General features: G+C 63.9%; 1 protein-coding gene across 2 annotated transcripts; it reads right to left on the bottom strand.

Annotated features, from left to right (window-relative positions):
* Nucleotides 1-6,291: 6,291 nt before the first annotated feature.
* LAD1 (ladinin 1) lies at nt 6,292-19,494 on the bottom strand. Of its 2 annotated transcripts, none has more exons than XM_060126539.1 (10): nt 19,365-19,494; nt 12,438-12,575; nt 10,511-11,315; nt 9,956-10,060; nt 9,148-9,191; nt 7,993-8,065; nt 7,768-7,905; nt 7,411-7,497; nt 7,072-7,143; nt 6,292-6,783 (listed from the first exon to the last, which is right to left on the bottom strand). In XM_060126539.1, exons 1-10 carry the CDS (start codon nt 19,400-19,402, stop codon nt 6,778-6,780), a joined length of 1,506 nt encoding a protein of 501 aa, XP_059982522.1. In that variant the 5' UTR covers nt 19,403-19,494; the 3' UTR covers nt 6,292-6,777. The 2 variants fall into 2 exon arrangements, with proteins under 2 accessions (XP_059982522.1, XP_059982516.1); XM_060126533.1 differs by lacking the exon at nt 19,365-19,494 and adding an exon at nt 17,461-17,702 and having other exon boundaries at nt 7,072-7,140.
* Nucleotides 19,495-21,840: the final 2,346 nt, after the last annotated feature.

Genomic DNA, 21,840 nt, shown 5'->3' with positions numbered 1-21,840 from the left:
CTTGCCCAGCGACCAGGGGAGAAGCTCTGCCCCATCCACGCAGTCTCCCCTGGGAGTGGCCCAGCGTGGCATGGACGGTAACTAGGCAACAGAAAGGAGCAAACCGGGGGTGCAGCCGACACACCAGGCGAACCTCCAGGGAATTACTCTCCCTGGGGGGAGGAAAAGCCGAGGCACGTGGTTCCCTCTAGAGAAGGAACATTCTCGAAACGGCAAAGCTGTAGAAATGGAGAACAGATTGGTGGCCGTGGGGGGGCGGGGAGGGAGGTGGGCGTGGAAGGAACAGGCACACGAGGGACGTCTGTGGCTCTAGGACTGCTCGGTATCTGTGGTGGTGGATACTCGGGCCTGCACAGGCTAAAACGGAAGGGAATTTCACCCTCGCGCTCACACACACAAAGTCGAAGGAGAGCGGGGAATCCGTGTAGATCACGGATGGTGCTTCCACGTCCCGCTGTGATGTGGTCCTGGCTGTGCAAGCGTTACCGCGGGGGACACTGGGAAGTGGGTGTGGGTCTCACGGCAGCGTGTTTATCTACCCCGGCTCAGTAAAAAGTCCAACTCGATGGAGTTTCTCTGGGGAAGCTCTCGTTTCGAGATTCTCCCCCTACTACACCAGGAACAGAAAATCAAGACTCTCCTGTCAGCTGAGCATTGGGGCAAGTCTTCCCAAAGCGCAGACATAGTGGCCGCATCCTGGCTGCCCAGCCCAGAGGACCACGCTGACACCGAGGAAAGCGTTTTACCGTCACTTCCCCGCAATGACGGGGAGAAGCCAAGGGAGCGGTGGAGACTGCCCGCACGGGACTGGGAGGCTGACCTGGCTTTGAACGCCGGCTCCGCCTCACATTTGCCTGTGACCTTGGAAAGGTCGTTGACCTCCCTACACCTCAGTGCCCTCTTCCCCGAAGGGGTGATGCCAGGCTGCTCCTGACTCTGCACCCGGCGCTGCAGCCACCAGCTTCCGACTCAGCCTGCGGTGACAGCGGCGCCGAGAGCGGTGCTCACGCCCACACCACCTGTCCCCGCACACCCCGCCGCCCCGGCCGAGACCCGCCCCAGGCACCCATCTGCGGACACGCAGTGAGCCACGACTCTGGCGGGTGGCGTGATGTCCACTGCAAGGCATACCGCAGAGGGTCTTCAGATGGGGCCTTGCGGGGAGAGTGGCAGGGGAAGAGCCCCCGGCCCAGAGGGGGTGGGGGTCTGGCAGATGAAGCACTGCCTGGAGCCCCAGGGAAGTAGCCAGAATCAGTGGCCCGAGAACTCGGGAGCCCCTCCCTGAACCCCGGGTGGAGTCTGTCACCTTGGCGCAGGGAGGTTTCCCAGGGAAGGTGCGTGGCCAGACTGGCCTGGGGTCTCTCTCTCCTCTCCTGCCCGCCCGCCCACCGGCTCAGAGCCATCGGGCACAGCCCCGGAGACCGCCCCCTGCTCCTCTGAGCACTGCCCAGCTCCTAAAAATAGCCTGCCGGCCACGGGGTGTGGGAGGGGGGCTTTCAGCGGAGGAGGCAGCCAAGACAATTGTTCAGGGGACTGGGGACAGGAAGGCGACGGGCCCGGGCGGGGCTCCAGCGTGGAGGCCGTCGAGAACCCGGCAGGCGAGGTACCAGGATGCCCACGCCCGGGCCCCCACCCGCCACCGCAGACCGATTTCTAGCCGGCCTCCCTCACGGCCAAGAGAGTGGGGGCACATCTCTTGGGGAGTAAAGCAGAAATGATAGAAGGCAGAGAGGATGCTGGCCATGCGGTCAAAAGAGCTGGGTTTAGGGCTTCCCTGGTGGCGCAGTGGTTGAGAGTCCGCCTGCCGATGCAGGGGGCACGGGTTCGTGCCCCGGTCCGGGAAGATCCCACATGCCGCGGAGCGGCTGGGCCCGTGAGCCATGGCCGCTGAGCCTGCGCATCCGGAGCCTGTGCTCCGCAACGGGAGAGGCCACAACAGTGAGAGGCCCGCGTACCGCCAAAAAAAGAGCTGGGTTTAAAACCCAGTTTTTGCTGTGTGACCTTAGTTAAGTCACTTAACCTCTCTGGACCTCAGTTAACCTGTCTATAAAACGAGGAATGGGGGTCCCATCCCTCAGCCCTTGTCCCCAGCATTCAACTGGCAGCTTCCTAAGCCTGCAGCTGTTGGCCCACCAGCAGAGCTAGGCCAGGGGCAGTGGGCAACTTGATCCTCTCAGATTCCTCTTCTGCCAGGAGAGAACGAGGCCTTGCCCTATAAGACCCAAGACCCGGGTCAGAGGAGGAATTCAGGAGGTCAGGTGCTTCCCTGCTGCACTAGGACAGGAATGTGCTTTGAGATTCCCCGCGCTCCAGGCAGCCCCTTTCCCAGTCTGTCTTCAGCCTGCCCAGGAGAAGAGGGAATGGCTCTCCCTCCGGAGGAGCTTAGAGCAAGCGCTCTCCCCGGGGTGTATGGAGGTGGATGGGGCAAGGGTCACACTCGCAGGGACCCTGGGGTGGGGGGCAGCTGGACTCAGGGTTAACCCTCTAACCCAGTGAGCTGGGTTCACCCCCCATGAAGGGGTCTCCCAAGGGGGTCTCTCCCCATTGCTCAGCCCGTGCCCTGCCTGGGGAGGGGTGCAGTCCTGGGTCTGGGAGGGCGGATGAACCCCACCCGTGTCTGCCTGGAGGGGCCTCCAGGGGCCCCTGCTGCCTCAGGACGGTGTCTGAATTCCGGGAAAAGAGAATTCGGCCACAAGGACTGTTCTGACTGATGAGAACAAAGCCTCGCTCTGCTCTCTGGGGATCGAGAGGGACCCCTTCCCCGGGAAGCCTCAGGGGCCCTCTGCCTGGAGGGGGAGTCCCCATGGGTTGGAGCATCAGGTATTCAGAGGCCTGGCAATTATCTATCCCTCCTGCCAATGAGGAAGCTGAGGCCCGGGGAAGGAAAGCCGCTCACCCAAGACTTTCCAGCAAAACCACCTTCGTTGACAGACCCCAGACTCAAAGCCAAGCCTCCAACCTCTCCCTGAGGGCCCTTTAAACTAGTCTCAGAGTCCTGTCCCTGCAACACCTCCTCGGAAGCACCCAGGGGAACGGGGCCTCCCCCAGCTCTGACACCCTCTCAGAGAGGACTCGGGGACTCAGGACAGAAGGGCCAGGCCACAGGACACCCGTCCGCTCTCCAGCGTCTGCCCGAGCCTTACCCAGAGCAGGAGCTGCCGAAGACCGGTCCTGCGGTGTCCGCAGCCTCGCAGGGTCTGGACGAGGGCAGGGGATGGAGAGGGCTTTAAGCAGACACGCGGTCGGCCGGGAGCCAAGCCCCGCGGTGGAGGAATGTGCGACAGGAGACATCCTGGGGGGGCGGCGGGGCAGGGGGAGCGGGGCTGCTGGCTGTTACTTTGGCAGGTGCCGGGGACAGGGCTGAGGGAACAGGCACCCCAGGCCATATAAGCCCATGTGGTCGTCCAGCTGCTCAGATAAGCTATTTAAAACCAGGACAGATAGGCAGGGGACAGGAGGCAGCAGGCATGTAACACAAACCAGCTGTCCCTCCTGAGAATCCCAATACAGTGGATGCCAGCGGCGGGGTGGCAGGCTGGGGGCAGGGCCGGGGGCGCAAGGCGCTTGGTCAGTCTCTGGGCGGGGGTCTCGGGAGCAGAGGCGGGGCTCGTCTGCAGCTCGACTGAAGTGATGCCGCGGATGAAGGCGCCTTCCAGGCTACTGGCCGCTTCTAGCAGGACGGGCAGCCTTGTGGGGGAGGCAGGCTCTGCTGGCCTCAGTGAGCACATCTGCAGAGTGGGTCTTCTCCTTGACCCCCAAGCCACGGGGCAAGCCCTCCTTACTGGGCAGGGGTTAAACCCGATACAGGAGGTCAGGTTCAAGGTCGGACATCCAGCCAAGAATGAGGGTTCTCCTCAAAGAGGCAGCTGGTTGAGTGGAGGGGCAGGGAAGACGGTTGAAGTTCACGCCACTACGGCTTTAAAGTTAGGCCACACGGGACTATCGTCTGCTAAACCCACTAGATCACAAGGTCCGTGAGGCCAGCGTCCAGGGCTTTGGAGTTTGCCTGCACATACGTGGCTGCCTTGGGAGCCACATGCCGCGTCCACCGCCGACGCCCTTGAAAGGGTCCTCCACGTGCCCCGCCCCCACTGCGCTATCAGACTTGCCGCGTCACTCCGCTGAAACTGTCCTTCCATGGTCCCCGGTGGCCTCTGAGCCCAGTGGTCTGATTCCCCGCCTCCAGGCTCAATCCCTGCCATGGGGCCCTTTACGCTGCCAGCAGATCCGGGGCGGGGCAGGCTGAAGCCACAAGCCTGCTGCCGGCTTCCCGGGGATCAGGGAGGAACAGTGAGTGCAGCCAAGCTGTCGGGAAAGAGGGGGGATGCCCCACCCCCCGCTCTCCTGGTGCAGCCCACCAGGACCTTAGCCTCGTCTTGCGTCCTGGCCTGGAATCTCCTGGAATTTAGGAATCGCTTTTCCTAAGCCCTCCCTTAACTTGAGCTACTTCAGTGCGTTCCTTGTGAGCTCAGCAATCCTTCAAGTGGGACGTAATTCGCTTGCACGGATGCCCGGGACAGAGATCTGGCCACCTGAATCCCCACAGGGAAAACCTGGTAGGTTCTTGGCATCCGTGGACTGACTGTGTGAGGCTCTCAGTAAGTGTCCGAAGGTGGGAATTTGACTCGGACCGTGGGTGGCAGTCGCTCAGCCGGTGAGTCTAACCACCCTCCAGCCACCACATCCGACCTGCCGTGGACGCCCCGTCCCTGCAAACAGATGTAACGTCACCTCCTCGTGCTGACGGTAGAGGGGAACGAAGAGAAAACAGATGGTGCTCGGCCAGAATTTTACTGGCAGAAGCAGACGCTGGTTACGGTGCTTGCACATGTGAGGACCCACAGGAGAGGCTGCTGGTGAGGTCCCGGGTCTCCGGGCAGGAAGGCAGGCAGGCGGGGCCCGGAGTGTGGGTGGGAGGGAGTGGGCTGTCACCTCCTCGAGGGGCCTCCCCCCACCTTGTCACCCAGGCACCCCCAGGCTTCACACTCTGTCCTCACACTGTCGCCAGCTGAAGTCATCCTGGGCATGCATCCACCCCCCGATAAGGGTGCGTGCAGGGTCCTCGTGGGCGGGATGCACGCGTGCAAGGGGGCAGGAGTCGTGGGGTGCTGTCCCCCACACACTGCCCGGCAGTCGGCCCTTGATGGGCACCCCAGTGCGCGGGCGCGGGCACCAAGGGCTCCACCCCCGAGGGCAACAGCTACTGGACACCCAGATCCCCAGGGCCAAGCGGAGCCCCTCGGCCCGCTCTCGGGTCTCCACGCTGGAGGGAGGGTTTAGAGGACAGTTGTGCTGGACAAATTCACCTGCTGGGACTTTCCCAAGTCTAGAACGAGAGCATTCAAAAACCTGCAGGTCGCCTGTCTGAACCCCGAGCTCCTGGCAGGGCCCGCGTCTCTGGGCAGTGTTTGCCCCGCCCCCGGCTTCGTCCTGGAACTCGAGTCGGTAGTGGGTGCGGGCGTCCCAGGCAGGCCCTCCAGGTCCTGCTGCCCCCCGGCTCCGGGCAGCACAGGGCCGGCCGCAGGAAGCCCACCGGCGGGAGGCGGGCCAGCTTGGGGTCACGGACGGGGCCCCGAGGGCCTCCTGTGCCCTGGACCCCAGGATGCAAGACAGGAGCCTCACTCAGAATCACAGAGGCTGGACAAGGCTGGCCGTGTCTGCCCCACAGGCTGGGGGGCCTGGTGACCCTTCCAGCTGTGCTCTGAGGAGCCCTGGGGTTTCCCAGGTGGGCCTAGGCCGGGGGTAGAGGGGGCGTGGGCTCTGCACCCGTGTTCCCGCAGCTGGCTCCGGGGCACTTGGGAACAGCGTTCTAATTTAGTTCTAACGATTAAAAGAAAATACATACACGTGTGTGTGTACGTACACACACACACACACACACACACACACACGTATGCTTGTCCGCACACGTCTACCTTTATCACTACAGCACAAAGGGCTTCGACAGGCACCAGGCTTTCTGAGTTTGCTTTGTCCTAGATTCTCAGCTGGCCCAGTGTCCGCCAAGTCCACAGGAGCCATGACGTCAGAGGAACAGAGGACCGGATTTGGGGATCGTGTGTGTTGGGATGTGACTGCAGGCCTGGCACTGTTTGTGGCAGCTCTGCCCCCCTCAAGTCACCATGCGAGACAACTGGGTAGCAACCCCCTTAGACGTGAGGACAAGTGATGAGGGCAACGCCTCCCCCCTGCACGCCAAAACAGCCCTCCCCGCACGCTGCGGACGGTCCCCATTAACAGCAAAGCCTCCGGGAAGGAAGCGTTTTTAAAGTATTATCAGTCACTCACACCTGAGAGTGAATGAGTTTATCACCTCTTTCCTGAGAACAGCGGGAGGGGAGCACTCGATGGCTTGGCCAGAGCACCAGGTGGGGATGTGAGGGAGAACAAAGCAGGGGACGGGGCCCAGGAAGACAGTGCGATGCTTCCAGCCTGGCCGAGGTGGATGGACCAGCCTCTGAGAGGTACACGGAGACACCTGCTGGGCTCGGACCAGGCAGGGACCCGGGGCTTCTTGCAGGACGGTGCCCCTGTCCCTGGAAAGGGCCAGCAGGAAAAGCCGTCTCTGGACAGGACGCCGAGGCCTGAGGTGCGGACGAGAGTCGTGCTGTGCCTAGGCCGGCGCTGGGGCCCAGGATCCGCTGTGCCCACAGCAGGACAAGGGGCCAGGCACACCTGCCCCAGAGGCTGGGCAGAGAAGGAGCTGGCGGAGTGCCCCCGACGTTCCTGGTCCCAGGTCCAAGGCAGAAAGGGAGCGGGGTGATGAGACAAGGCTTCTCACACCTACGGGGCAAAGGGCTATTAGCACAAGACGGGTTCCTAGGGCTGGACAGGAAGGCACCCCCTTCCCCAAGCCCCACGCCCACACTGGGCCAGAGGCCCCAGATCTGCTGGTTGAGAGGGGTAGGGGCTTGCACAGCTGTGGGGAAGCGAAGCCAGCGGAGGGTGCAGCCAGCGTTCCCCAGGTTGGGACAACCCAGCCTGAGAACGGGGCTGTGCAAACACAGGCCAGTCGGTGTGCGTGGCGCTGGGCGTGTGGCGTCTCCACAGGGCGGCCACCCCTGCCCTCACCTTGGCATCCAGGGAGTCCACTTTCTTCCTCCACTGGATCCTCCTGGCGGCTGCCGACTCTTTCTGCACCTCCTGGTTGCAGGCATCAGGGCGGAGACCAGAGGCTCAGGCTTACGGCACAGGGGTCCCCAGACCCCTCCCCCTCCCGAGGGAGGACCCCAGGCCCCTCCCCCTCCCGAGGGAGGACCCCAGACCCTCCTCCTCCTCTCTGCCTTCCAGCCTGCAGGCTTATCCAACCCCGTTCCCACGCCCAGAATACGTCCACTACTTTTGGGGCTGCCCCTCCTCTGGCAGGTCATTCTGCCACGAAAGGGCCCGTGGTGAGGCCTCAGGAGGTACCTGCGGGTCCCCATCTCCTGACTCCTGCGTCTTGCTGATCCACAGGTTGAGCCTGGACGTCACAACCCCCGAGAGCCGCAAGTTCTCCTGAAAAGAGAGCTTCCGTGTCGGGGTCGGGTGGGCATCTCCAGAGGCCTGTACCTTGCCCACACCCATCCAGCCCAGGACGCCGGGCCCGCCCCCCCCTCACTGGGGCTGTGCGCACAGCCAGGGGGACGGGGGCTCACGAGTGGCAGGGAACTCAAGTCAGCGGCAGGTTCTCCCAAACTGACGCCCGAAGACGCAGAGCTGTCTGGCACTGCCCAGACCAGGGGCCGGGATTTGCAGACACCCAGCCTCATGGCCTGAGCCACTCACCTTCCGGCTGGAGGCTGCTCCTCCCCGGCCCTGACCCACCAGCTCCTTCTCAAAGAGGCGGCGCTTGTTGGCGACGTCCACGGGAGCCACCAAGAACTCGGCGCGGGAGGGGCCCGGAGCCCTGACTGACTCCGAGCTCTGAAAGCAGAGAGCACAAGCCGTTGACCCTTGAGGATGGGCGCTGACCACGCCCACCACGCAGGGCAGGCGCCCGGCCCCACCCACCTGTACAGCCGTGTGGTATCTCTCCAGCTTCTGGCCCAGTGTGAAGGAGCTGGCTGGGATCTTCATGCTGCTGCTGTAGGATGGAAAGGTAGGACAAGGCGAGCCAGGTGAGACCCCCCCGCCCCAAGGGAGACCAGGCCTGCGCCCACACCCCCAGCGCTTCGGCATGTGGCCTCAGTCGCCGAGTGAGACCATGATGACTTGGCCAAAGTGACGATCTACAGACTCCGGGGACTCCCCTGTCCTCCCTAGAAACAGTCCATTCAGCAGGACACCGGCCACCAGGCTGCCCCACCCCCGACCAACCCCAACCTGTCCTCAGGCCACCGGACGAGCGTACAAGACTCATGACCCGGCGGTGCCTGCCCTCCTGACACCACGCCGAGGAGCCGGCCAACCGGACACCGTGTGGGTCATACTCCATGCCTTTCCTCATGCTGTCCCCTCGATTCAAAGCTTCCTCCTGCTGGGAAATCTCCCTCTAGTTCAAGTCCTTTCAGATGCCAATCGCTCTGGGACAGAGTCCCCAGCTCTCGAGGGCCGAGCTCCCGCAGCCATGAGGGGCTCCAGCCGTCAGTTCCCATGCCCGTCCCGGCACCTCCGTGCTGTGGGGCTCTTGCACATTTCATGTCTGATGTGAGCTGCTCGAGGGCAGCAGCATGTCTCATCCACCTTGTACCCCAGCACCCATCCCCACCCCCAGTCCTCGCCCAGCACTGCTGCCCTAGAGATAGTCTGGGGGCAGACGGATGCAATGCATGAGCATGAAACTCCCAACGCATGAGCACAGCTACTCTTCAGACCCCATTTGTTGTTGTTGTTGTTTTTTAGAAAAACACACAGTCCTCCAGCTGCTTGCATGGACGCTGTGGGTGGAGGCAGGGGTAGGGGGGAGGTGGAAGCGCTCGTCAAGCTTGCAGAGTCCCGGGCGCCCGCGCCCCGCCTGCTGAAGGGGCTTCATCCCGTTCCTGCACTGGTCAGTCTCCCTCCGCACCCCTGTGCCTCAGGACAGCCCCGCCCAAGCCCCGCCTCCTCCAAGCAGCTCCCCCCATCCCTTCCCTTGCGCCACATCTCGGGCCTCAGTCCCTCCTGCTAACCCTGCAGCACAAGCAGGACGGAGCAGACGGGAGAGGACAGAGCTTCCGGGCCCCTGACCTGCGGGTTAAGGCTGCCTCTGAGTGGTCTCTCCGGGGGCTCATCTGAAACGAGAAGGAAGGTGCCCACGAGTGGGGTCAGCCTCGGCCTCCTCAAGGGAGGGCTCAGCTGTCAGAACACATCCCCCTCCTGGGGCCTCCCCCCCACCTCCGTTCAACCCCCAGCCCAACCCCCATTAAAGGGTCTGGGACACGGCCCCACCCACCAGGCCGGGTCAGCAGCCCCTCCTTGACGCCCCCAGGTCTTCTGGGGTAGCTGCAACCACCTGCTTCCTGCCTGCTTCCCCACCGCCCCGAGCCCCGTAGGGCAGGGCAGGGACAGGCACGGCCGGCAGCAGGTCTCCTGCCTCTCCCCAGGGCCTGGCACAGCGCGCGGACCGTCAAAAAGTGAGTGAGTGACCCAGTCAACAGAGAAACCAGGAGTAAATTCTGCCGTAAAGCGACAGGACCAGCCCCGGCCCACGTGATCTGTACTCCTGGGGCAAGGCAGGGCGGCAGGCACCGGGACAGCCCATGGCTCCCACCCGCAGTCCGGGAGGCTCTCCCCGCAGTCCGCCTGCGCCGCCCTCCTGCAGGCTAGCTGTACCCACCACCTGGGGCTGCTGGGTCTCGTCCACACCCGCCTCCAGCCATTAACCGGTGCTTCACTTGATCCAACCGCATCTGCTCTCGGCCACCCTCGGGCACCCAAAAGCCCTGTGTCTGCTACAACGTCCCTGGTGTCTAACCCAGGGCCCTGGGCCGTAACGGGGGCTGCTTTCCTCGGCATGCCCTCCAGCGGACGGGAGACAAAGGGACCCGGGCCTCACCCGAAAGGAGATGGTCCTGGGGCTGGAGCGCTTCAGGGAGCTGCTGTAGGTGGCCTGGGTGGGCGAGGCTGTGTCCGCCTCGTCCTCCTTGCTGGGGATTTTCAACTGGATGGAGAAGAGGGAGTATCACACGGAAGGCCAGGGCACCCCAATCCCGAGCTGCCACGGGGCACCACTGGCCTGGCCCATCCCAGGAGCTGCAGGGGGAAGCAGGTAGCAAGACAGTCCCGTGCCTCCTGCCCCTCTGCTGTGGGGATGGCGGACCCAGTCCCGGGGCCAGGCCACGAGGCAGGGCTTTCCAGGGGGACTTCTAGAAGGATCTGAGGCTTCCCACGGGTCCACGAGGGCCTGCAGTCTGGGCCCTGGCTGAGGATGCGGCACGGGGTACCAGGTGCTCCCCGCTGCACAGCTGATGCCCCCGCCCCCAGGTCCGCTATCCTGACCGTGGTGGAGCAGGTAGGGAGAGGGAACTGCCGAGGCCGGCCTAGAGGCGGGAGGACAGGACTAGAAGGGAGGGCGGAGGGCGGGGGGCAGGAGGGCAGGGGCACCGCCAACCTGGAGAGTGATGGGTGGGAGGTGGCAAGTCCCAGCCGGACGCTCTGCCCCCTGCCCCCGCAGCCCCGCCGAGGGCGGGGGCTCCTGCTTGGGGCCGGCCCTCCCCTGCCCCTTGGGGGTGGACGGGCTCTGCGCAGAGGCTGGCCGCTCCTGGGCCCGGGGCTGCCCTGGGGCCGCCGCCCTCGCCGGGGCCCGCCGCGTCTCAGGGGCCGGGGTCTTCTCAAAGACTGCTGCTTTCTCAGACGTCAGTCTCTTTTCTGAGTCCGACGTCTTCCCTGGGGAGGGCAGCTTCTCCAAGACACTTGTTTCTTCCAGAACCAGCGTCTTTCCCGAGATGGTTCTTTTCTCCAACACTGCAATCTTCTGGGACACAGACACTTTCTCAGGGCTGGCAGTCTTCCCGGAGGTGGAGACTTCCTTGGAGTCCAGGCTCTTTTCGGGCGCTAATGTCTTCTCTGGGGCAGAGGGCTTCTCTGAGCCCCCCTTCCTGCTGCATCCCGGCTCCCTGCCCACCAAGCTCTCCTCCTCCCGGACCCAGGAGCTCTGCCGCTCCCGGCTCAGTCTCCGGCGAAGCAGCAGCCCCAGCTCCTTCTCGGGCGCTGGGGGCAGCTGCCCCGCCTGCCCAGTGCCCGCGCCATCCTCCTCCTCTGTGTCCAGCTGCTCCCGGACGGGGGCCTGTGCGACCTCCGCCTCCCGCTGCCTCTGCCTCCGCTCCTGCCGTGCCCTGAGGACGGCCCACACGTCCTCACCACTGGAGTCTAGGGGTGGTTGGGGGGAGACCTCCGTTTCCTCCACGCTCGGCAGTCTGAGTCGAAAGATGGGAGATGGGGCGGGAGACAGAGTCAGAGGCCGGCAGAGGTGGGAGAGACCCTGGGGTGCCCTCCGACCCAGTGAAGATGCCTCTGGGGCCACGTGGGAGGTGCGAGGAAGGAAGGCCGAGGGCCCCGCCGGAACCACCATCGCTTAAATCAGGAACCCTTTTATCTGCTTTACGCATCGGGCTTCTGAGGTATCCTTTGAACAAAGCACATGATGCTTTTCAAAGAAATGCATAAACCCCTGAAAGGTGCGACCATGCCATGCTCAGCCCCAATAACAAACACCTCATCTGTGCCAGGCCCCGCCCCTCGCGGCTTAGATCAGGACCAGAGACAGCCAGGGAGCTGGTACAGGTCACACAGCTAATGGGCGGTGGAGCTGGGAGTAGAACCCAGGCCTCTGACGTGCCTCCCGGCCCCTGTCAGCCACCTGCGTGCAGCTCAGGACGCACACCTTGTGGTCCCTCCTCTGGGGGACCCAGGGGAACAAGGGCAACACGAGAGGCCCTCAGCCTCCAGCAAAGGAGCCTCTTCCGTCCCCACCACCTGCTCGCCGTGAGACTTGGAGCAGGTTAGCAGGTTAGTTCACTGTCTGAGCCTGTTTCCCAGCCTGCAGACTGGGCTTGTTCGGAGGCGAGAGGAGACTCATGGCAGGAGCGGGCGCCGTCCTGACAGACAGGAGCATCCGGTGAACAAGGCCCTTCTCCGCCTTCCCCTCTCGACCCTCAGATCTGGTGGCCAGACCGGCCCCCGCGCTCCTGCGGTCAGAGGCGGACCACGGAGGGTCCGGGTTAGAGGGAGGCAGCCGGCTTGAACGCAGAGAGTTGGCCCCGGGGCCCGACAGATGTGGACGACACCCGTGGCCCCCGCTCTCCGGGTGGACAACCCGTGTGCTCTCTGACCAGCTTCTCCACCTGTGAGACGGGTCAGGACCCTCCCTCTCGGGAGCCTGGAAGGACTGAGCTACGCTCACAAAACGTCCAGCAAAGGCTGCGCGTCTCATGAACACTGGTCTCACTGGCTGTCCTGGTGAGGGTAGGACCCACGGAAGTCCAGCCTGGTTCCCGCCCGTCATCCGGGACCGGGACACCGCCTCCCCACCCCCGCACCTCTCTGGGGCCGCCGCGTCTCCGTCCTGGGCCGGCTGGGCCACCTGGTCGTCCGTGGTGGAGCTCAGGCTCCGGTGTCGCCGCCGCCGTTCCCTCTCCTGTTCCTCTTCGTCCTCCAGGGTCCACTGCCTGGCCAGGCTAGGGGGGACAGGGGTCAGTGCAGCCCACATGGCCCGCCACCCCAGCCTACGCAGCGACACCCCCAGGGGGGCGCTGGGCTGGACTCCACCCTGGACCCCCGAGGTGGATGGGGGCCCCTGCTCTGGGGCGCCCAGGGATGTGGGAGGGCAGGTGCAGCTCTGCCTGAAGGAGGTGGGTGAACCTGACAAGCTGCCCTCTCTCTCTGGTCCGGGGACTTAGATGACATCCCTCAGTGGACAATCGCAGAGAAACGACCTCAGCTACACAGCTCCCCGTGGGACTTCTCGGCTCTCCAGAGGGGGAGACTCCCCACTGAGACCGGTTACAGCCGGGGAGGGCCCGGCAGCACTCCCTTCACCTCCCAGGAGCCCCGGCAGCCTCTTTGGCTCCCGAGAACCAGCTCTCGGGTGCCGGGGGCAGGGGCCACACCCTGCTTTTGGTTCCTGCATCACAGGGCTTACCAGCCAGCCACCCCCGCCATCAATCACGCAGCCACCCAACCTCCTGTCCCTGCAAACAGCCCTCCCCCATCACCTCCACCGCCCTGCCCACCCGTCATCCTTATCCACCTACCTCCCCCAACCCATCCCCACCCTCCATCCCAACCAAAGAGCAAATATCCCAAAGGAACTGTGCTGGGCCAGCGCCCCGTCGGAAACTGCGGCTTCACAGACCAGGGCAGGGCCCCTGCCTCGGAGACACCTGCCAAATACTGAGAAAGACAAGTGTGTCCACCAGTAGCCCCCCAGCTCTGCGCAGGGAGGGAAGGGTTACTGGGGCCGCAGCGTCAGCAGAGGCCCCAGCAGAGCCTGAACGTGGGCTGGATCTCAGGAAGGGGGACAGGCCAGGGCCGGGAGAAACCCGAGGCCCAGGCCGAGGGGAGGGACGAGCAAGCCTGGTGGTCAGAGGTGGGGGCTTGCAGGGCAGGGAGGCCGTGCTTCACCCAGAGCCGCAGGAGAAGCTTAGGCCGTGAGGGCTGGGAGTGGCCCCCCAGTGATGTCTGGGGCACCAGTCAGAAGGGCCTCTGCTTGGCCCTCCTGCCCGCAGGCAGGTCCCTTCCTTGCCTCCGTGTTCCTCCCCAAGAGGAGCACCCACACGATGGCCCTGATCTTTTATTCCAAGTCCAGCATCACATCTGCTGATCTGATCGTCACTAAACTCACACGTTTTGAGCACTGTCTACAGGCAGGCAGGTTCCAGGGACCGGGAAGGAGCCCGACGGGGTTCTGCCCTTTGGGGCACGTGCCAGGTGGGGGAGTCAGACAGGGAGCAAGGAGCCCGCCCGTGAACAAAACGTCAGGAAGAGACGGAGGACGAGAGAAGGCGCCTGGAGCGGAGAGGGCCCCAAGGACCAGAGGGGCTAGGTCTGGTGGCAGCGTTCCAGGGTGAGGGGGTAGCACAGCACAGGCCTCGGCCGGATGGCTGTGCTCAGGGGCCGGGAGCCAGGGCAGAAGGGACGGGGAAGAGCATGGGTTTATTCCAGGGTGTGGGGAGACACTGGATAGTTTCACACCGAGGGGGACATGGTAAGACTTATTATGGTCACTATTTTAAACCTCTCCAGCTGCTGTATGGTGACAGGACTGCAGAAGGCAAAGGAGAGGGACTGGGCTGGGGGTGGGGGTTGGGGGCCTTGCCAGGGCGCAAGCTACGGTGATGTTACCTGGGGTGGTGACCGTGAGATGGGAAAAGTGATGGATTCGGGGCACATTTTGAAGACAGAGCCAACTGGGTTTGCTGATGGGCTGGATGGGGATGAGGGGCGAGGAAATGAGAAAAATCAAGGAAAACTAGATTTTCTGGCCTGAGCAGTTCCTGGTGCCTGCTCTTAGAAGGCTGGGGACCATCAGGGAGGAAGGGGTTTGGCGAGATGTCCGCGGGAGGAAACCCGGGAGGAGCTGAGCTGGAGAGGAGCCAGCCCTGTCCACACCGCTGGAAGGGCAAGACCACCAGGAGGCAGTGTTGAGCACAGAGGCTTCCGGCCCCTTAGAAAGAACCCAACTGGACAAGTAAGGGGAGAAGGGGACCCGAGAAAGAGGAGCTGGTGACGGCCGGCAACTCTGCTGAGAAGGTTTAACGAGAAGAAAAGACACCAAGATGAGACGGTACCTGGAGGAGGACGTGGACGCCAAGATTGCTGTCTTAATTGAGGTGTCATTTACGTACAATAAACACACAGATCTTAAGTCATGTTTTCTTTTTCAAGATGGGCAAATGAGGCAGAGCGAGAGGGTACGAAAGGTTTGAAAAGAAAGTGTGAAGAAGTTGCCCTGCAGGGAGAGGAAAGACCACAGGACGGGGCGCATCCACCACGGCACGCGGACCGCACAGGCACCACCAAATGTGGAACCGAGTGCAAGTGTCAACCTCGGAGGCCAGGGCGTTCCTCCCCCCTGGGTGGGCGGGGTCCGCCAGATCTCCGCCTCGATAAGCAAGAGCGCAAAGGGGGAGCAAATCCTAGGCACCCCCGAACGGCAATCCGCCCATCGCCCCAGGCAACCTTCCAGAACCGCCCAAGTCTGGTGTCAGGGTAGCTCTTGGTGAAAACCTCAGCTCCTCCTGCTCCTCAGGTCTGTACTCCACCTGCGTGGGGATGGGGCAGGGCTCCAATCTAGGACCCACGGCCTTGACCACGGGGTTTAAACCAGATTCCCCAGGGCCTCCGTGATCATTCATTCATTCACTCACTCACTCCACGGGAACCCATGGTTCCTTCTGGCCAGGCCCCAATGCCCCACCCCTTCCTCGCTGCCCGGGTCGATGAGAAAGGTCCACTTCAGCTCGCTTTCCTCTGGACCCACCGAACCGAGTGCACAGTGTGGGGTCAGCCGTGCCCTGCAAAGCTGAGGGACCCCGCCGCCCCGAGGGAGGCCGGCCCACCGAGCGGGGCACCTCCCCCGCCAGGCGCACCTGGGCTGGAGCCCCCAGGATGCCTTGGGCCTGAGCACAGGCCGCTCAGCCCTCAGGGGAGCCACCTGTGTGTTTGTGGGACCTGGGACAAGGCGGTGTGTGATCCGTCAGAGCCTGGTCTCGGGAAGTGACTCACCCCAGGCGGGTCCTCGCCCTGAGGGTCTCGGGGCCCGTCCTCGAGGGACCCCCAGCTTTGCCCCAAGACCCCGCCGCTCACCCAGGGGACGTGGTCACCCCTCACCCCCACCCCAGGAGAAACGCTGTCTCCACCAAGCAAAGAGCTCCTCCTCTAAAGAGGAGAAAATGGGGAGGAGAGGGCAGGAGGGGTGAAGGCCAGGCTTCTGGGCGGCTCCACGGGAGCCCCAGGAACAAACAAGTAGCAACGAAGGGCTTCACTCAGGAGCACACAAGTACCTGTTGACTACGGTGACTAACCGATCAATAAATAAGGGCAGGAGCGCGGGCTCTGACATGTGCTCACACAACGCTGGGCGCTGCTCCCAGCGGCTCCCAGATACCTCTGATAAGAGGCCCCCGGCAGCCCTGAGGGACGGGCGGGTCACCCCCATTCTGCAGGTGAGGACTCTGAGGCCATGGGGGTCAATAACGTTCCCAGGACGGGCCAGCCAGTAAAAGAAGGAACGAAGCTTCCAACATAGGCCACCCTCTTAGGCACACGGCTAAAGGCCGGGAAGGATGTCCTGCCACCTTCTCGGGAGCCCAGCCGCTGAAGAGGCAGGGGGAGCAAGGGGCGTCCGGGAGGGCCCCGGAAAGTGTGGGACCCTCCAGCCCAGCACAGGCCTGAGCTCGTGGCGCAGCCTGGGGAAGCAGGGTTGGGGAAACCCAGCCGCCAACACGTCGCCCTCTCGGGCGCCAGGGCCAGGCCAGGGTGGACCGTGTAGGTCCCGCACCCCGGGGAGTCCCAGCCACTGTCACCAGCTGATGCCGCAGCCCTGGGCGGCCGTCCCGCCACCAGCTCCCTCTCAACAGCCCTTTCCTCCACCTCCTGGCCCTCCTCTGGGGACACACATCCCTCTCTTTGCCTCCAGGTAGGTCTGCTAGCCGCCCTACTCCGGACCTCACCGGCTCCATTCTTAGGGCAAGGGACCTCCTTCTCCCTTAACTAGTTCTGGAAGACCTTCTGCCCTGCTGCTCAGGCCAGAGCTGGCTCTGCTCCCTCCCAAGGGCCACGCTTCCTGAGCTCTATCCTCGCAGTCAGCAGCAGCTGAGTGCAGGGGTGTAAGTGCTGGCAGCTTTACCAAGAGAACCCTTCTTTCCCCAATTGAATCGCACATAGGAACCCATTATACGACAGACCGAGGCTCAGCTGCCCTGGTTAGAGCAGGGGAAGGGTGTGAAGGCTGCCCCAGAGCATTCTGTGGAAGCCTGGGGCTCAAAGAGCAAGGATTTGCGGGACTTGGAAGGAGAAAAGGGAGCTCAGGCCTGGCACCGGGCTGAGAGATGCAGTTCTGATTAGCTGCGTGACCTTGGGCCAGTCTGCAGCCTCTGAGGGGGGACAGGCCCTCCACGCGACGAGGGGCCACGCCGGGTGGTCCATGAGGTCCCTTCTAGCCCTGCTGGTCTAGGGAGAGGTGTCAGGGAGAACTGAGCAGCTCGGGAGGTGGCAGGGCTGCTCAAGACCCAGGCAGGGAGATGATTAATCCCGCCCCCCCCCACTGCTCCAGACCCACCCCTGGGCCCCCGCCGACGAGCCCGCCCAGCCTCACCCTCACCAGGCCAGCCCAGGGAGGAGAGGGCAAGGCTGCTGACCAGGGCACCCGGCCAGGCAGCTCACCACTGCCCCGCCCCAGGGCTAGAGCGTCTGAATTTCTACTCGCCAAGGACAGGCGGCAGGCTGGCCCTCAGCTGCCCACCTGGGCCCCGTCTGGGGCCACGCTCCTCGCACCCTGCTCAGCGCCCCCCCAAACCCGACCCCGGGACGGCCCGGGAGCCTCCGTTGACAGTGACTCACGGCCCTTCCCTCCTGCCAGCTGAGGCTTGTTCGCCAGGGAGCAGTAGGGCGGGAGGGTCCTCGGCTCCAGCTGCCTCAGGGGCGAGCGTTGGCCACAGCTGTGTCTGCCCACAGGGCTGGGGAGGGCCAGGGGGCGGGGCCAGGGCTGGTCCCCGGGGCTTCCCGCTGCCTGGCGATCGCCTCCCCCGCCCCCGGCCCCCCCTGCAGCCACGGGAGACTGGGGCCATCTGAGCAGGGGACCAGCTAAGACCAGACCCTTCTCGCACTTTAAAAGTTCCAGCGCCCCACTGCCACCTGGCGCACACCCTGACACACATCCAGGCATGTCTCAGACACAAAGTCACACACATCCCAGCAGACTGGGGGCTCCTGACTCAGCCATGTCTACTTTGTGTTTGGTTTCTTTTTTTGGGTTTTTTTTTGCGGTACGCGGGCCTCTCACTGTTGTGGCCTCTCCCGTTGCGGAGCACAGGCTCCGGATGCGCAGGCTCAGTGGCCATGGCTCACGGGCCCAGACGCTCCGGGGCATGTGGGATCCTCCCGGACCGGGGCACGAACCCGTGTCCCCTGCATCGGCAGGTGGACTCTCAACCACTGCGCCACCAGGGAAGCCCTGCTTTGTGTTTTTAGCCCAATGCCCTGCGCTGTGGTCTTCAATGGACATCCAAATGGACTCGGACTCCCAAGGCCCAAACTCAGCAACGTCAGAACTTACCATCCACCCAGACGTGTCCACACTACACACCCCAACAGACAGGCCCCGCCTAGAAGCAGAGACGCTCCCAAGTCAACGCCGGCACCGTGACCCACACGCAGAGTCCGAGACCTTGACCCCCAGCTCCACCCACAGTACAGACCCTCCCTGGGTGTGTCCAGCCTCTGAGGCGGCCGGGCCCCTGTCTAGGGCACCGAGCTCCTCCTTGCTTGGGGCGTATCCTTCCCCTCTCTAGACCCCGCGGGCCCCTCTGCAGCGGGGTGACCGGGCAACTGTGCTTCAGAGCAGTGAGATCTGAGGGTCTGGGAGGCCCGCGGCCCTGGAGAAGCTCTGGAGCCCTTGGGAAGGGGGTGGGGAGAGCCAGAGGCCTTGCTGGGGAAGGCCTGGGAGGGGCAGCTCCGTGCCTGTAAGGGCAGCCTGGGCCTCCACCCACACGCCCACCTGAGAGGGGTCGGTTTCTACCCGCTAGAACCTTCCGGGCTCCCATCTACTACGTGGGCCTGTCTCCTGAGGGGGCAGTGCGGGGGGGGGGGGGTCGCAGGTGAAGATGCTCATGGAAGCACCTCTGGGGGGAGGTGCAGGGTGGCCCCAAGGGGTTCAGGGGTCACCAACCACATGAGGGGGGCTGCCTTCTGGCCACGCCCCCAGGCTTCTCTGACCCTGACAGATGTCCCGCAGGCAGGGATACGACACCCAGTGCCCAGGCCCTGGGGAGGATAAGCTCACAAATAAAGGCTGAAGCCCAGAGCGGGGCAGAAGCTGTGGCGAGGTCACCCAGCCCAGACCCCACCCCGAAATGCCACACTCGGAACGCGAGCCTCATCAGTGGGAGGGCATCTGTCCCCCTCCCCTCCCGCCGGTGCTGTTCACCAACGCTCCCCGGTGGTGCTGCCCCGCTCCTGGCACGGCGCCCCCTCCTCCTCCCCGGCCGGGGCCCCTCAAGCTCTCTACAGAGAAACGCGGGCCGTCAGGGGGGCTTCTCGGGAAATGAGGCTGGGCCATAACTCCAGAACGCCTCCCCAGTGCCCCGAACCGGCCTCTAGGGGCCGACAGCCCACCCCAGGCACCCTGCTTGTGCCTCAGCTCCCAAGGGGAGGAAAGAGGCGGTGGGGCAGGCGGAACACCTGCGAGCTGCCAGGTGTGGCCCCGACTCTGTGGCCCCCAGGGGCGGCCAGGCCCCCGGGCTCACCTGGACAGTTTGGCCCAGTTCTTCCTGCTGACTGACATGTCGCCGGAGCCCGGGCGCCCGCCGCGTGCTTCGTGTCCGCTCGGCGCCGCCCCGCGCGCAACCCGCCCGCCGCCGGCGCAGGTAGGCTCACCTGGCCTCTTATCCCCCCGGCCTGCGTCCCGCGCAGCCGCGCGCCGCCTGCTGCCCCGGATTGGCCTGTGGGTAGGCGCGTCGCAGAAGGAGCCGCCCCGGTCCCCGCCCCGGCCACCCGGCCGCGCGCCCAGGACGGGCCGCCGCACCTATGCTCCGACGGACGGACGGGTGGACGAGAGCCCGGGCCGCGCGGGGCGGTGCGGGGCGGGGGTGGGGACTTCCTGCTCGGGACCTGTCCGACCAGCCCGCCCGGCCGCTCCCTCCCACAAGTGCCGCGGCCCGGGGCCGGGGCCCGGGCACGGACCCGCTCTCCGCCCGCCAACCGGCTCGGCCCCGAGAATCCCAGACGGGAGGCGGGCGGGTAGGTGGGAGCCGGCGCGCGTCTGAAGTCTGGAGAGCCCTCCCGACTCTAAGCTCCGGCCCGCCGCTCCGAGACCCCGGGAGAGCGCGAGGCGCGCTTCCTCTGCGCCGCGCGCAAAACTGCAGGCACGCCCGGGGCAAAGCCCACCCCTCCCGAAAGGAGAGCCTGGGTTCCATTCTGCACACCCTGGAGTGCCTCCGGCTCTGAAAAAGCCAAGACGTCGGAGGCGTCTCCTCGCAGGCTGGTCTGGACTTTGGGCTGGAGGGGGCTGGGTGTGGAACCAGGCGGGGGAAGCTCGGCTTTCCCCGGAAGGGAGCAGTGGACAGGGAACTAGCAGTGGAGTTTTGGAGCAAGTGAGGCACCACCTGGCTCCCTTTAAGTGCGCATCCGGCTGCCGGTGCCACTCGCGCTGCCCGCCCGGGAGCCGGCCTCAGGGAGACCAGGGATGGTCAGTCCCCAAGTCGTGGAGTCTTATCTTCCCGACGCATCAGAACTGTTGCAGCCCCAGGCACCAGCAGGAGAAGAGGGAGGCGGAACTGACAGCGTCTGCCCTGCTGGGTCTCGCTGACCAGCCTGGCCTCCCCGTGGCACTGATCCAGAGCTGGTGGTCTCTACAATACCCTCCAGCTCTGAGATCTCCCAGTAAAGGGCAAGCCAGCCGCTAAGCAGAAGCTGGGACACACACACACAGCTAGCCTGCTAAGGCATCTCCGTCCCCAAATGCCCCCTCCTCCAGGGAGCCTTCCTTCTTGGCCAAAGGAGGTGAGGAGTGAGGTTCAAGGAATGAGAGCTGGACTGGGAGCCTGGAGATGGGGCTTTGGGCTCTGACATGTATGAAACATGTGACGTGGGGCAAATCTCCTGTTTCCTCATGTGTGTAGAATGATACTTTGCCCAGGTTGTGGGGATCACACGTGTCCGTGGTTGCGTGCTGGTGATCCCGGGGTGAGCAGCGGGAGAGCTGACAAGACCCCTGCAGAGGCCAAGGCAGGCCCTGGGCCACTGGCTCTTCCAGGGAAAGAGGAAGAGGGGCTGGTGAGAACCCAGGTCCCTGAATGCTGGGATTTGGGGCCCAGCACTTCCTGGGGAGCCTGCTGACCCCTGGGGACCTAGAGAATGTCCTTCCCATGGTTTGTCAGTGGTGACATCTCAACAGAGAAGGACAAACGACCCCAGTCATTTGAAGCCTGGCCTTTCCAGGGACACTTCATGAAAGCAGCAGAGAGTCAGCGGTGTCTCTAAAAGCCCAGACTCCAGCACCCTGTCTATGGACACAGAAACCCAAAGACACGGAAGATTGGTGCGTAGACAACTCCAGAAGTAAGGGAAAGTGAATTATGTGCGTGTTAGTGCCCCAAGAGTTCCTTGAGGGCAGGCATTGTATAGAAGTCCGTCAGCAGAGCCGTGCTCCCTCCAGAGGCTCTAGGGCAGGACCTTTCTTTGCGTCTGTCGTCCCGCTGCTGCTGGTGGCAACCCTGGGCCTGGCGCCACGTGACTCCATGTCTGCCTTCAGAGTCCCAGGGAACTGTCCCGGTGTCTCTGTGCCCACGTCCAAAGTTCCCTCTTCTTATCAAGACATCAGTCCTTGCATTACAGCCCCACCCTGATCCAATACGACCACATTTAAATTTGATCACATCTGCAAAGACCCGATTTCCCAGTGAGGTCACATTCACAGCTACCAGGGCTTAGGGACTGACCTTTCTTTTTGGGCGGGAACATAATTCCACCTGCTACAATCAGCAAACAGCGCTGGCTTTCAATGACACCAAGATGGTGGGGACTCAGATCCTGACCCCAAGACAGTCCCAGTTTGGCAGTGGAGGCACACACGTGCTGGTGCACAGCCACGTGTGCTCCTAATCGTGCGTACACACACGTGTGCATAAGCATACACACACATGTGCATAAGCATAGGTACACACACGTGTGCATAAGCACAGGTACACACAGGTACTCCTAAGCGTCCTTACATACAAGCCG

The sequence above is a fragment of the Lagenorhynchus albirostris genome, chromosome 2 (assembly GCF_949774975.1).
Source record: "Lagenorhynchus albirostris chromosome 2, mLagAlb1.1, whole genome shotgun sequence".
In the NCBI taxonomy this organism is placed as follows: Eukaryota; Metazoa; Chordata; class Mammalia; order Artiodactyla; family Delphinidae; genus Lagenorhynchus; species Lagenorhynchus albirostris.
Note: the sequence above shows the minus strand (reverse complement) of the source record. Positions and strands in the feature narration are given on the sequence as shown.